This window comes from Somniosus microcephalus, chromosome 23 (assembly GCF_052327205.1).
Source record: "Somniosus microcephalus isolate GS21.2 chromosome 23, FLI_Smic_1.0, whole genome shotgun sequence".
NCBI classification, from domain to species: Eukaryota; Metazoa; Chordata; class Chondrichthyes; order Squaliformes; family Somniosidae; genus Somniosus; species Somniosus microcephalus.
The window spans coordinates 4068196-4083864 of NC_141009.1; the positions used below are offsets into that span (position 1 = coordinate 4068196).

A 15669-nucleotide genomic window follows, 5' to 3' on the forward strand; every position below is an offset into this window, starting at 1 on the left:
AGGGCAGGTACAGCACGGGTTAGATACAGAGTAAAGCTCCCTCTACACTGTCCCATCAAACACTCCCAGGGCTGGTACAGCACGGTTAGATACAGAGTAAAGCTCCCTCTACACTGTCCCATCAAACACTCCCGGGGCAGGTACAGCACGGGTTAGATACAGAGTAAATCTCCCTCTACACTGTCCCATCAAACACTCCCAGGGCAGGTACAGCACGGGTTAGATACAGAGTAAAGCTCCCTCTACACTGTCCCATCAAACACTCCCAGGGCAGGTACAGCACGGGTTAGATACAGAGTAAAGCTCCCTCTACACTGTCCCCATCAAACACTCCCGGGGCAGGTAGAGCACGGGTTAGATACAGAGTAAAGCTCCGTCTACACTGTCCCATCAAACACTCCCAGGGCAGGTACAGCACGGGTTAGATACAGAGTAAAGCCCCCTCTACACTGTCCCATCAAACACTGCCAGGGCAGGTACAGCACGGGTTCGATACAGAGTAAAGCTCCTTCCACACTGTCCCCAGCAAACACTCCCAGGGCAGGTACAGCATGGGTTAGATACAGAGTAAAGATCCCTCTACACTGTCCCATCAAACACTCCCAGGGCAGGTACAGCACGGGTTAGATACAGAGTAAAGCTCCCTCTACACTGTCCCATCAAACACTCCCAGGGCAGGTACAGCACGGGTTAGATACAGAGTAAAGCTCCCTCTACACTGTCCCATCAAACACTCCCGGGGCAGGTACAGCATAGGTTAGATACAGAGTAAAGCTCCCTCTACACTGTCCCATCAAACACTCCCAGGGCAGGTACAGCACAGGTTAGATACAGAGTAAAGCTCCCTCTACACTGTCCCATCAAACACTCCCAGGGCAGGTACAGCATGGGTTAGATACAGAGTAAAGCTCCCTCTACACTGTCCCATCAACACTCCCGGGGCAGGTACAGCATGGGTTAGATACAGAGTAAAGCTCCCTCTACACTGTCCCATCGAACACTCCCAGGGCAGGTACAGCACGGTTTAGATACAGAGTAAAGCTCCCTCTACACTGTCCCATCGAACACTCCCAGGGCAGGTACAGCACGGGTTAGATACAGAGTAAAGCTCCCTCTACACTGTCCCATCAAACACTCCCAGGGCAGGTACAGCACGGGTTAGATACAGAGTAAAGCTCCCTCTACACTGTCCCATCAAACACTCCCAGGGCAGGTACAGCACGGGTTAGATACAGAGTAAAGCTCCCTCTACACTGTCCCATCAAACACTCCCGGGGCAGGTACAGCACGGAGTTAGATACAGAGTAAAGCTGCCTCTACACTGTCCCATCAAACACTCCCAGGGCAGGTGCAGCACGGGTTAGATACAGAGTAAAGCTCCCTCTACACTGTCCCATCAAACACTCCCAGGGCAGTTACAGCACAGGTTAGATACAGAGTAAAGCTCCCTCTACACTGTCCCATCAAACACTCCCAGGGCAGGTACAGCACGGGTTAGATACAGAGTAAAGCTCCCTCTGCACTGTCCCATCAAACACTCCCAGGGCAGGTACAGCACGGGTTAGATACAGAGTAAAGCTCCCTCTACACTGTCCCATCAAACACTCCCAGGGCAGGTACAGCACGGGTTAGATACAGAGTAAAGCTCCCTCTACACTGTCCCATCAAACACTCCCAGGGCAGGTACAGCACGGGTTAGATACAGAGTAAAGCTCCCTCTACACTGTCCCCATCAAACACTCCCAGGGCAGGTACAGCACGGGTTAGATACAGGGTCTACTGACACTACCCTGGACTCATTAGACAGCAGAATGTCACATACCCAGTTTGAGCCCAGGCCCAAGTGGTGAAAGGAACTGTGTAAGCACCCAGGCCCCTCAGTCAGTGAAGAATTACTGAGTGTGGCGTGATCTCTAACTGTTAGTGATAACCTGTCATTGATTACTTGATGTTCTCTGAACTGAGATTTGATTAGAAACTGGAACTTGCTCCTGGGTTATATAGTTTTTAAAGTAACACGTTGAATGTTTGAGAACTGATCTTATTCCCGGCTGGGTAGAGTGTGGGTGTGGGGGATTGTCGGGCTCGAAGATTTACTGAACGTGCCTCGTGTTCCTCCCTCAGAGGTAGAACAAGCGACGGTGACAACTCGCATCGTCTCCCAGATCAAGACCAAAGGAGCCGTGGGGATCTCGTTCACGTTGTTCGGGACGTCCTTCCTCTTCATTTCTTCTCACTTTACCTGTAAGTTTCCCAGAATCTGTTTCTCACCTGCTTGTGTATCCCGGGGCTGAGGGCCAAGTCCCACGGCGCAAGGTTAGAGAGAGCGGGACAGAAGAGGAGGTCAGTTGGAGCGAGGTGTCACAAAGTTTGTCGGGGTGTTTTAAGAGGAGAGGCAGACGGAGGTCGATCGTTGAGTCGGAGTTTGATGGCCCCTGGTCACTGGCTCCTCAAGAGAGAAAGACTTGCATTTCTATAGCGCCTTTCACTACCTCAGGACGTCCCAAAGCGCTTCACAGCCAATGAAGTACTTTTTGAAGTGTCGTCACTGTTGTAATGTAGGAAATGTAGCAGCCAATTTACGCACAGCAAGATGCCACAAACAACAATGTGATAATGACCAGATAATCTGCTTTAGTGATGTTGGTTGAGGGATAAATATTGACCCCAGGCCACCAGGGAGAACTCCCCTGCTCCTCTTCGAAATAGAGTCAGTGGGATCTTTTACATCCACCTGAGAGAGCAGATGGGGTCTCAGTTTAACGTCTCATTCGAAAGACGGCACCTCCGACAGTGCGGCGCTCCCTCAGTACTGCCCCTCCGACAGTGCGGCGCTCCCTCAGTACTGCCCCTCCGACAGTGCGGCACTCCCTCAGTACTGCCCCTCCGACAGTGCGGCACTCCCTCAGTACTGCCCCTCCGACAGTGCGGCGCTCCCTCAGTACTGCCCTTCCGACAGTGCGGCGCTCCCTCAGTACTGCCCCTCCGACAGTGCGGCGCTCCCTCAGTACTGCCCCTCCGACAGTGCGGCGCTCCCTCAGTACTGCCCCTCCGACAGTGCGGCGCTCCCTCAGTACTGCCCCTCCGATAGTGTGGCGCTCCCTCAGTACTGCACCTCCGACAGTGTGGCGCTCCCTCAGTACTGCACTGGGAGAGTCAGCCTCAATTGTGTGCTTTAGTCTCGAGTGGGGCTTGAACCCACGACCTTCTGATTCGGGGTCAAGAAAGCTACCCACTGAGCCATAGGCATATTACAAAGGCTCCTTTAAATCCTGGTCGATGAGGGCAGTGAGACAGTGTTGGTGGAAGGGTAGTTTTATGACGTGCCGGGAGAGGCAGAGATGGGGATACAGCAGTTTCTCACTTCGATCTTTCTCTCTCTCTCTCTCGTTCAGCTGGGCAAGGGAAGGTTTATGAGCGGATGCTGGACTACAATAAAACAATCGAAGCCATGACGCTGCCGCGGATCATCCCTGACACCAATGTCTACAGATCCGACCCCTGTGAGTACCCGCGGTTAACGGAGCAAGGATCCGCAGAGCCGAGTGATGCTGGATATTACAGCACAGAAACAGGCCATTTGGCCCAACTGGTCCATGTCGATGTTTCTGCTCCACACGAGCCTCCTCCCACCCCTCTTCATCTCACCCTATCAGCATAACCTTCGATTCCTTTCTCCCTCGTGTGTTTATCGAGCTTCTCCTTAAATGTATCTCTGCTATTCGTCTCAACCACTCCCTGTGGCAGCGAGTTCCACATTCTCACCACTCTCTGGGGAAAGAAGTTTCTCCTGAATTCCCGATTGGATTTATTAGTGACTATCTTATATTGACGGCCCCTATTTCTGGTCTCCCCACAAGTGGGAACATCTTCTCTACGTCTACCCTATCGAACCCCTTCATTATCTTAAAGACCTCTGTCAGGTCACCCCTCAGCCTTCTCTTTTCCAGCCTGTTCAATCTTTCCTGATAGGTATAATCATATCATAGAGATTTACAGCACAGGCCATTCGGCCCATCGTGTCTGTGCCGGCTGACAAAGAGCTCTCCGCCCTAATCCCACTGTCCAGCTCTTGGTCCGTAGCCCTGTAGGTTACGGCACTTCAAGTGTGTATCCAAGTACTTTTTAAATGTGATGAGGGTTTCTGCCTCTCCCACCCTTTCAGGCAGAGAGTTCCAGACCCCCACCACCCTCTGGGTGAAAACATTTCTCCTCAAATCCCCTCTATACTTCTGACCAATTACTTTAAATCTATGCCCCCTGGTTATTGAGCTCTCTGCTAAGGGAAATAGGTCCTTCCTATCCACTGTATATAGTCCCCTCATAATTTTATACACCTCAATTAAATCTCCCCTCAGCCTCCTCTGTTCCAAAGAAAACAACCCCAGCCTATCCAATCTTTCCTCACACCTAAAATTCCCCAGCCCAGGCAACATCCTCGTAAATCTCCTCTGTACCCTCTCTAGTGCAATCACATCCTTCCTGTAATGTGGTGACCAGAACTGCACGCAGTACTCTAGCTGCGGCCTAATTAGTGTTTTATACAGTTCAAGCATAACCTCCCTGCTCTTCTATTCTATGCCTCAGCTAATAAAGGCAAGTATCCTGTATGCCTTCTTAACCACCTTATCTACCTGGCCTGCTACCTTCAGGGATCTGTGGACATGCACTCCAAGGTCCCTCTAATCTTCTGCACTTCTCAGTGTCCTACCGTTTACAGTGTATTCCCTTTACGTGTTAGCCCTCCCCAAATGCATTACCTCACACTTCTCCAGATTGAATTCCATTTGCCACTGTTCTGCCCACCTGACCAGTCCATTGATATCTTCCTGCAGTCTGCAGATTCTTCATTATCAACCACACAGCCAATGTTTGTATCATCTGCAAACTTCTTAATCATACTTCCTCCATTTAAGTCCACATCATTGATATATACCACAAAAAGCAAAGGACCCAGTACTGAGCCCTGCAGAATCCCACTGGAAACAGCCTTCCAGTCACAAAAGCACCCTTTGACCATTACCCTTTGTTTCCTGCCTCAGCCAATTTTGGATCCAGCTTGCCAACTTGCCTTGGATCCCATGGGCTTTTACTTTGGTGACCAGTCTGCCATGCGGTATCTTATCAAAAGCCTTGCTAAAATCCATATAGACTACATCAAATGCATTACCCTCATCGATCCTCCTCAAAAAATTCAAGTTAGTCAGACACGACCTTCCCTTAACAAATCCGTGCTGACTGTCCCTGATTAATCCGTGTCTTTCTAAATGAAGATTTATCCTGTCCCTCGGAATTCTTTCCAATAATTTTCCCACCACCGAGGTTAGGCTGACTGGCCTGTAATTACTCGGTCTATCCTTTTCTCCCTCTTTAAACAACGGTACCATGTTAACAGTCCTCCAGTCCTCTGGCACCACACCTGTAGCCAGAGAGGGTTGGAAAATGATGGTCAGAGCCTCTGCTATTTCCTCTCTTCTCTTAACAGCCTGGGATACATTTCATCCGGGCCTGGGGATTTATCCACTTTCAAAGATGCTAAACCCCTTAATACTTCCTCTTTCACTATGTTTATTTCATCTAATATTTCACACTCCTCCTCCCCGATTGCAATTTCTGCATTGTCCCTCTCTTTTGTGAAAACAGATGCAAAGTATTCATTAAGAACCTTACCCATGTCGCCGTCTCCACACACAGGTTACCTTTATGGTCCCTAATAGGCCCTACTCTTACTTTAGTTATCCTCTTGCTCTTTATGTCTATATAAAACATCTTTGTGTTTTCCTTGATTTTACTGCCAATATTTTTTCATGCTCTCTTTGCTTTCCTAATTTCCTTTTTGATTTCCCCCCTGCACTTTCTATACTCCTCTCGGCTTTCTGCAGTATTGAGCCCTCACTATCTGTCATAAGCTTCCCTTTTTTTCTTTATCCTACCCTGTGTGCCCCTTGACATCCAGGGAGCTCTAGATTTGTTAGTCGCACCCTTTTTCTTTAAGGGAACATACTTGCTCTGAACCCTCACTATCTCCTCCTTGAATGCCTCCCACTGCTCTGACACTGATTTACCTTCAAGTTTCTGTCTCCAGTCCACTTTGGCTAAATCACCTCTCAGCTTAGTAAAATTAGCTTTTCCCCAATTGAGAACTTTTATTCCTGGTCTATCCTTGTCCTTTTCCATAACTACCCTAAATCTAACGGAATTATGATCACTACTATCAAAATGCTCTCCCACTGATACCCTTTCCACCTGCCCAGCTTCATTCCCTAAAACTAAGTCCAGAACCACCCCTCTCTTGTTGGGCTTGCTACGTACTGGCTAAAACAGTTCTCCTGAAAGCATTTTAAGAATTCTGCTCCCTCTATACCCTTCACACTAATTTTATCCCAGTTAACATTAGGGAAGTTGAAATCCCCGACTATTACTGCCCTATTTTTGCACGTCTCAGAAATGTGCCTACATATTTGCTCTTCTATCCCCCTCTGACTGTTTGGGGGTCTATAGTCCACTCCCAGCAGTGTGATCGCCCCTTTTTTGCTTTTCAGTTCAACCCATATCACCTGATTGGATGATCCTTCTAAGATATCATCCCTCGTCACAGCTGTAATTGTTTCTTTAACCAATATTGTGACCCCATCTCCTTTTTTATCCCCCTCTCTATCTTGTCTGAAAACCCTGTAACCAGGAATGTTGAGCTGCCATTCCTGCCCTTTCAGCCATGTCTCAGTAATAGCTATAATATCACACTCCCACGTGTCTATCTGTGCCCTCAGCTCATCTGCTTTATTCCCTAGACTCCTTGCGTTGACGTATATCCTATTTAGCACGGCCAAACTCCCTTGTTGTCTATTTTCTAGCCTTTGTTTCCTCTGCCTTCCAAACTCACTTACTAATTTACTGCCTTCCATTTCCAGCTTTGCTTCTCTCCCTCCTGAATCTACTCTCAGGTTCCCATCCCCCTGCCAAGCTAGTTTAAACCTCTCAGTTCTGGTCATTCTTGTAAATAGATGATAGGGAGAATGTGATGGGCTCACAGGAGACTGAAGAGAAGATACGAACACGAGGGGAGTGTGGTCTGGGAGTGTCGGTCTTCCCTTTCCGACTCTCGCTCCGTCTCTGTTCTACCCATATCCCTTTTTATTTCTTGGTGATGGCTCCTTCCGAGAGAGAGGAGCGGAAAGTCAGCCATAGTTCCTGCTTCTGCTTCGGATCACAAACAACAACAAGTTGTATTTAAACAGCGCCTTTAATGTAGTAAAACGTCCCAAGGAGCTTCACAGGAGCGATTATCAAACAAAAATTGACACCGAGCCACATAGGGAGATATTAGGACAGGTGACCAAAAGCTTGGTCAAAGAGGTCGGTTTTAAGGAGCATCTTAAAAGGAGGAGCGAGAGGCGGAGAGGTTTAGGGAGGGAATTCCAGAGCTTGGGGCCCAGGCGGCTGAAGGCACGGCCGCCAATAGAGCGAAGGGAGTGGGAGGGTGGGGTGGGGGATGCGCAAGAGGCAGAATTGGAGGAGCTCAGAGATCTCGGCGGGTTGTAGGGTTCCTGTTGGAAAGTGTGTGTGGATGGATCAAGCTCGCTGTCATGCTTCCCGTGGTCACAGCCTGCCGACAGTAATGGGGTGATTTTGCTGGGGTCCGCTGCCAGTGCAGACCCTCGTTAACAGCAAGCACGGTGGGAGAATCGGGGCTGCGTCTGTGACCCCGGCACACCGCTGACCCCCTCTCCCGTAGAGGCCCAGACGTGAAGGACGGGATCTTCAGCTGAGCTGCTGGAGGGCAGGCAGCACCTGTGGGTCTGTGTGAAGGAGCGTGGATTCATCGCGCACCTTTCACATCCTCCAGGCATCCCAAAGCCCTTCACAGTCCATGCATTACTTCTGAAGTGCAGTCACTGTTGTAAGGTATGAAAATTCGGCAGTTTGTGCACAACAAGATCCCACACACAGCAAACAAGGTGAACGACTCAGATAATCTGTGGTGTCGGTTGTAGTAGGAATGCTGGAACAGCGGGCAGAACTCGTCTGCTCTTGTTCCAGTAGTGCCCATGGGATCTTTCACGTCTACCCGAGAGGGCAGACAGGACCTTGGTTTAACTTCTCACCCGACAGATACAAATGCAGAACCCCGTGAGTACTGCCCTGCAATATCAACGCGGACCGAGTCCTGGAGTGCTGCTTGAACCACTGGCTTCTGAGTGAGTGAGAGTGCTTCCACTGACACTGTACCCCAGCAAGCGCCCGCACTGTGCACAGAGAGGGAAGAGGTCAAATCGGGCATTTTTAATCGTGTTTTTCCCGTCCGCTTCCTGCAGATGACGTGACGACCCGATTTGATGAGGTTTTCTGGTTCGGTGACTTTAACTTCCGTCTGGATGTGAAGCGAGCAGTGATCGACGAGCTCCTGCAAAGCAACATTGAGGACACTCTCAGCTCCATTTTGCACTACGATGAGCTTACCAACAAACTACAGGAGGGTAGGATCTCGTCTGTGAACCTTCCCGCAACCTGTGCCGGGGAGTGGGGGCGAGGGTACGGGTTCCACAGACACTGACTCTCACTGGGGTACGGGTTCCACAGACACTGAATCTCACTGGGGTACGGGTTCCACAGACACTGACTCTCACTGGGGTACGGGTTCAACACACACTGACTCTCACTGGGGTACGGGTTCCACACACACTGACTCTCACTGGGGTACGGGTTCCACAGACACTGACTCTCACTGGGGTACGGGTTCCACAGACACTGACTCTCACTGGGGTACGGGTTCCACAGACACTGACTCTCACTGGGGTACGAGTTCCACAGACACTGACTCTCACTGGAGTACGGGTTCCACAGATACTGACACTCACTGGGGTACGGGCTCCACGGACACTGACACTCACTGGGGTACGGGTTCCACAGACACTGACTCTCACTGGGGTACGAGTTCCACAGACACTGACTCTCACTGGAGTACGGGTTCCACAGATACTGACACTCACTTGGGTACGGGTTCCACGGACAGTGACTCTCACTGGGGTACGGGTTCCACAGACACTGAAACTCACTGGGGTACGGGTTCCACAGACACTGAAACTCACTGGAGTACGGGTTCCACACTCACTGACTCTCACTGGGGTACGGGTTCCACAGACACTGACTCTCACTGGGGTACGGGTTCCACACACACTGACTCTCACTGGGGCACGGGTTCCACACTCACTGACTGTCACTGGGGCACGGGTTCCACACTCACTGACTGTCACTGGGGTACGGGTTCCACACTCACTGACTCTCACTGGGGTACGGGTTCCACACTCACTGACTCTCACTGGGGTACGGGTTCCACACTCACTGACTCTCACTGGGGTACGGATTCCACTGACACTGACTCTCACTGGGGTACATGTTCCACAGACACTGACTCTCACTGGAGTACAGGTTCCACAGACACCGACTCTCACTGGGGTACGGGCTCCACAGACACTGACTCTCACTGGGGTACGGGTTCCACAGACACTGACTCTCACTGGGGTACGGGTTCCACACTCACTGACCTCCTGGTGTCGTCCTTGTTCCTCAGGCTCCATTTTCAAAGGGTTCAAAGAAGCTGAAATAAATTTCCCACCAACCTACAAGTTTGACATTGGATGTGACGTTTATGACAGTGGTGCCAAGCATCGGACTCCTTCTTACACGGTAAGGTGTTTGATTCTGCAGGAATATCGAGCGCTGCCTCTTGCTGCGGGCATCTCCTCTTTAACCAGTCTTCCTTTTCCCCAGGACCCAACATGGTTTCTTTTATTGGTCAGCTGGTTGTCTAACGAAGAGACTGGAGAAGCTGGGGTTGTTCTCCTTCGAGCAGAGAAGGTTAAGGGGAGATTTAATAGAGGTGTTCAAAATTATGAGTTGTTCTGATAGAGTAAATAAGGAGAAACTGTTCCCAGTGGCAGGAGGGTCGGTAACCAGAGGACACAGAGTGAAGATAATCGGCAAAAGAACCAGAGGGGAGATGAGGAGAATGTTTTTCCGCAGCGAGTTGTTGTGATCTGGAATGCGCTGCCTGAAAGGGCGGTGGGAGCAGATTCAATAGTAACTTTCAAAAGGGAATTGGATAAATACTTAGGGCTGTGGGGAAAGAGCAGGGGAGTGGGACTAATTGGAGAGCTCGTTCAAAGAATGGAATAGCAGCACAGCAGAGTTGAAGGAAAGGGAAGGAGTGGCATTTCTATAGCACCTTCCACGTCCTCAGGACATCCAAAAGCATTTCACAGCTAACTAAGTACTTTTGAAGTGTGGTCACTGATGTAATGTAGGAAACTCGGCAGCCAATTTGCGCACAGCAAGCTCCCACAAACAGCCATGTGACAATGACCAGATCATCTGTGTTTTGGTGATGTTGCCTGAGGGATCAATATTGGCCCCAGGACACTGGGGAGAACGCCCCCTGCTCTTCTTCAAAATAGAGCCATGAGATCTTTAATGTCCAGCCGAGAGGGCAGTCGGGGCCTCGGTTTAACATCTTACCTGAAACACTGCCCCTCCGACAGTGCAGCACTCCCTCAGTACTGCCCCTCCGACAATGTGGCCTCCCTCAGTATTGCCCCTCCGACAGTGCGGCGCTCCCTCAGTATTGCCCCTCCGATAGTGCGGCGCTCCCTCAGTACTGCCTCTCCGATAGTGCGGCGCTCCCTCAGTACTGCCCCTCCGACAGTGCGGCGCTCCCTCAGTATTGCTCCTCCGATAGTGCGGCGCTCCCTCAGTACTGCCCCTCCGACAGTGCGGCGCTCCCTCAGTATTGCCCCGCCGACAGTGCGGCACTCCCTCAGTACTGCCCCTCCGACAGTGCGGCGCTCCCTCAGTACTGCACTGGGAGTGTCAGCCTGGATTTTGTGCTCAGGTCTCTGGAATGGGATGGAACCCACGACCTTCTGACTTGGAGGCCAGATTGCTACCCAGTGAGCCGAGGTGTTTGCGGTTAGATGTGGATGTTGCTGTGGGAAGCCTGTAACACAAACCACTTGCTTCTCTCATCCTGCAGGACCGGATTCTCTACAAGAGCCGGCAGAAATCTGACGTCCTTGTGCTTAAATACGGCTGCTGCACCTCAATCAAAACCTCCGACCACAGACCCGTCTACTGCTGCTTTCAAGTCAAGCTCAGGCCCGGGAGAGATAAGTAAGTGATCGCTTTTTTGTTCCCCTGCTCTCTCGGTCTCCTCTGTCCTGCTGACGATGGCAGTGTGGGATCCTCCTGTGCTGTGCCCAAGCACCCTCACTTCACAAGAGTCCAGGCACCCGAACAAGTGAGGGCTTCCCGAGACCACACCAATTGTGTTCTGTTCAGCGTCCATGCATGCCTGCTTCCATTAGTGGTCTCTCGTTCAGTAATGTCGGTGAAACAGGAGCTCAGATTGATTCTCTCTCTCTCTCTCTCTGGGAGAACAGAGGCCCCCTCGGGGGCTGTCCTGACTGCGGGATCTGAGAACTGAGCAGGCATTGGGGATCGGGGAGTGTGTGTATTAAATACAACTGGATTATCGGGGAGTGTGTTTGTGTATTAAAGACAAGTGTCTGTTTCGCTCCTTCAGCATCCCGTTGTGCGCTGGCCAGTTTTACCGGGATATCTACAAGGAGGGAATAAAAAGACGGTTCCTGAGGGAGCAGAAAAGGCGAGCTTTCTGGGACCAGAAGAACAGCACAGTGTGCAGCGTGTCCTGACTGAAGGCAGAGATAAACGGGGAGCTTCCTTAACCCGCCCGATCCCAGCAGCAATGGGTCGGACGCAGACACAGAGCGCACAGTCCGACTGTGGAGAGGGTGCTGATCACAGGCCCGGTCCAGTCACAGACCAGCCACAGGTACCATGCCAAGGCCTTTCTAAAGGACACTGTGGGGCAGGAAGAGAGCCGTGTAACCCAATTATAAAGGGCAGCCGTGTGCACATTCATCCACTATTAATGTGGTTTGGTTTATAATTATATTTTGTGGCTTTTAGTATTTGCAAGACATTGAAAAACGTTCATGTTCATCAGATTTCTTTAAATACGCTGTCTCAATGTTGTGAGTAACTTGGACCTACATCAAAATTGTTTTAAAATATTTTTTTCCCCCCAAGATTCCCCCTCCTGAAGGCGCCGACTCTCACTCGGGTACAGGTTCCACAGACACTGACTCTCACTGGGGTACGGGTTCCACAGACACTGACTCTCACTGGGGTACAGATTCCACAGACACTGACTCTCACTGGGGTACAGGTTCCACAGACACTGACTCTCACTGGGGTACGGGTTCCACAGGCACCGACTCTCACTGGGGTACGGGCTCCACAGACACTGACTCTCACTGGGGTACGGGCTCCACAGACACTGACTCTCACTGGGCTACGAGTTCCAAGTGGCCATTCTTTAAATGCAAGCCTCGGCAGTGTCAGCGGATAATGAACTGTAGTGGACATCACCACTTAGCCGTATCCTGGGCTCACCTAACATCCACAGGCAGGAGTCAGCAGATAGTGATCAGGAGCAGGATCTCCCCAACCCAGAGACACTGATGCCAATTTGTCGCATCCCGGTTAGGATGGGGACTGGGGTCGGAACCTGCGTCCTTTAGCTCTGTCAGACTCGGAGTTGCAGCGTGCAGGGCACAGAACACCCACCTCGGGAGGGCAGGTGAGCCAGAAACCATTCTGTGCAAATCTTACTGAGAAGCCTTAAACTTAAGTGACAGTATTAATTATTATTTAAACACTTTGCTCAAAAACTGGGGCCAAAGGAATTATTGGACACAGACCGCAATCACCTCGGATTTCAACCACTTTATTTTTTGTTTGGAAGGAGAATTATTAAACGATATCGCTGTGAACAAGTCTTTAACTTTGCCACTGTTTCGGTTAAGTTGGCCGGGGCGCCGCTCAGCTTTGCCCAGACTGTGAGTCTCTCCTGCTGCAGTCAGTCACTGTGTGGCTTCCAGTGATCCAGCCTGGACTGTGGACAAGCTGCCCTGGGTCACTGGCTGCCCTGGGACATTAACCCTGGCCACAGCGAGGTCTCCCAGCACAGCCCAGGGACATCTCGCCCCCTCCGCTCGTGCTCCTGTCATTGACGACCGTTAGCAGGGTCCTGATTCTCCCCCTCAAGGACCTCGATCGAGTGCAATAACCCGGCTCCTCCTTCCCCCGGCGGCTAACGGCACAGCCCGTGGATGGTGACTCGGGCCTTGTACACGAGGTGGAGTGGCGAAGGGGCTTCATTCGCTGGGTGTGTAAACAGCCACAATGCCATGTCCAGCAGCTTAAGCTGGAGGGTTTGACTTGGTCCTCAACGAGTCTGTACCTGGGGCAGGGCACAGGGGGCCAGTTTACCCTCCCCCCGGCTGGTTTGAGAGCGATGTGGCCGAGAACGGTCAGGTTTCACACAGAGAAACAGAGGGTTTGGACTGCAGTTCACTCTGGGGCTACTGTATACCGAGGACCTCCGACTGTGGATTTCTGCAACATTCCTGCTTTATACATGTATTATAACTGATTTTTTTTTAATGAAAAATAAATGATTTTTAAGAATTCTGTATCCTGGTTAGGCGCAGGTTCCAGGAGCATTGTCGATCTCCCCTGTGCAGCGTGTCTGCTCCCCATCACAGCACCAGCTGTCCGCTCTCAGTTACACCGCGCAGTCGCTCCGGGGCCAGAACACCGGTGAAATCTTACACATAACTCTCAGGAAAGATTCATCAGGCTGAGGGGCGACCGATAGAGGCTCATGTCGAGCATAAACACTGGCACGGAGCAGTTGGGCCACATGGCCTGTTTTTGTGCTGCACATTCTCTGTTACTGTTCCTCAGCGACGCCATTTGCAGCTCCCACTGCTGACACTTATCGCGTGCCAGACCCGCCGAGACGCCGTGATCACACATACCTGACTGGCAGCATCCAGCTGGCACTGCCCGTGCAATGGGCAGGTCCCGGTTGCCGCGTGATCTCCACTACAACATTTGCGCAAAGGTTGGCCACAGTGTGGCTGAGCTCTCCGGCCCTGCTGATTTCATTCCTTCCCCAGCCCGGGGGTCCGGAGGCCGATTGCAGTGACCCGCCCACTCCCCGGCCCCAGTCGCCAATCAGCTAAATCAGCCCAGAGCAGGAGGGGGAAGAGCTGGGACGTGCCCACCCCTGCCTGCATGGCTTGATAGCGGCTCGGCAGAGGGAGAGAGGGCCAGTGGGTTTTGGAATCCTCCTGTGCACCCTCCCAACGTGAGGCAGAACACGGAGGGGGGATAAAAATTAAACGAGAGGCGTCTCGGATCAGGGTCAGTACGACTAAGATTTATGTAACCAGACACGGAAGTGCCACAGAACCATCAGAGTCCAGGAGCAGGTGAACTGCAGCAGCAACACAAAGTAAACACATCCAATCATTTTAAAACAGATTTTCATCTCCCCCTTTATAAAATAAAATGAAAATCAGACTGCTTCATTCCCCACCCCACCAACCCCCCCATCTATTTACACACAATTACCCCTCCGCTCAACACAAGCAGCTCACAGATAAACGGCTCCGAAACTCCCGGACTATACGCGTAGCGTTTCTGTTCATCAGTCAGAGAACGGGAGCCAATCACCGGAAGAGCCGGTAGACCCGGGGCAGGCGGCCGTCCTTGCTGCTCAGCGCCTGCTGGATGTGCTCGTACGCCGGCAGATCGCTGAGGTCCCCCAGGGCCGCCACGGCCGGCTTACTGCGTAACATCTTGCCCGTGACCCTCGCGATATCGTCCGCCGTCACCTTCCCTGCAAGCACAACCGGTCCCCGTTAGCTCCGTGTGCGGTCCTCTCCGGCACTGGGCTTCGGGGCGGGGGCCGTGGGTTCAGGGGAAGGGGGGGGTGTCAGGGGCGGGGGGCTCAGGGGCGGGCGGCGGGGGGGGGGATGGGGTGTGAGTCAGGAGTCAGGGGGAGGGGGGGGGGGGTTTCCGGGGGAGCGGCGGTGGGAGAGAGGTGTGGAGACAGGAGATCTGTGCTGGGGCAAATGTAGGGATGTTCCAGCTGGTCAATAATACAGAGCCGCTCCCCCAGTGATTCATGAGCTTAGCTGGGTCATGTCGACAGAGAGATAATGGCTCACTTTAGGAAGGATGTCAAGGCCTCGGAGAAGATGCGGAAGAGATTCACCAGGATTGTCCTAGGGATAAGGAACTTCAGTTATCTGGAGAAGCTGGGACTTTTCCCCTTACAGCAGAGAAGGTTAAGAGGAGTTTTGATAGAGGTGTTCAAAAATAAAAAGGGTTTTGATAGAGAGGGAGAAACTGTTTCCACTGGCAGGGGGTCAGTAACCAGAGGACACAGATTTAAGGTAACTGGCAAAAGAACCAGAGGGGAGATGAGGAGAATTATTTTTCCGCAGCGAGTTGTTGTGATCTGGAATGCGCTGCCTGAAAGGGCGGTGGAAGCAGATTCAATAGTAACTTTCAAAAGGGTATTGGATAAATACTTGAATAGGTGAAATTTGCAGGGCTGTGGGGGAAGAGCAGAGGGAGTGGGACTAATTGGAGAGCTCTTTCAATGGGCCAGCACAGGCACGATGGGCCGAATGGCCTCCTCCTGTATGATTCTAATGAGAAAGTATGACAGGCAGGGGGGTGAGGTGTGTGAAGCTGTGCCAGACAAACCGAATTAGCACTTTGCACAGACTCTTG

At 51.6% G+C, this 15669-nt stretch overlaps 2 protein-coding genes across 3 annotated transcripts in view; one reads left to right on the forward strand and one right to left on the reverse strand.

The window, feature by feature from the left end:
* inpp5e (inositol polyphosphate-5-phosphatase E) overlaps positions 1 to 13553 on the forward strand; it is a 26761-nt gene extending 13208 nt beyond the window's left edge. The window contains exons 6-11 of the mRNA XM_085965233.1: positions 2125 to 2244; positions 3396 to 3503; positions 8316 to 8477; positions 9572 to 9687; positions 11030 to 11166; positions 11579 to 13553. Of these exons, the coding sequence (XP_085821359.1) occupies positions 2125 to 2244; positions 3396 to 3503; positions 8316 to 8477; positions 9572 to 9687; positions 11030 to 11166; positions 11579 to 11708 (773 nt within the window). The 3' untranslated portion in view covers positions 11709 to 13553. The remainder of the gene's footprint in view (positions 1 to 2124; positions 2245 to 3395; positions 3504 to 8315; positions 8478 to 9571; positions 9688 to 11029; positions 11167 to 11578) is intronic.
* Positions 1 to 15669, reverse strand: part of pmpca (peptidase, mitochondrial processing subunit alpha) — a 65379-nt gene that overhangs the window by 15409 nt on the left and 34301 nt on the right. The window contains exon 14 of one of the 2 annotated variants that reach the window (XM_085965235.1): positions 14285 to 14767. The exons of the other annotated variant lie outside the window; for it this stretch is intronic. Within the exon in view, the coding sequence (XP_085821361.1) occupies positions 14598 to 14767 (170 nt within the window). The 3' untranslated portion in view covers positions 14285 to 14597. Of the gene's footprint in view, positions 1 to 14284; positions 14768 to 15669 lie in introns of those variants that run through there. 2 annotated transcript variants of the gene reach the window in all.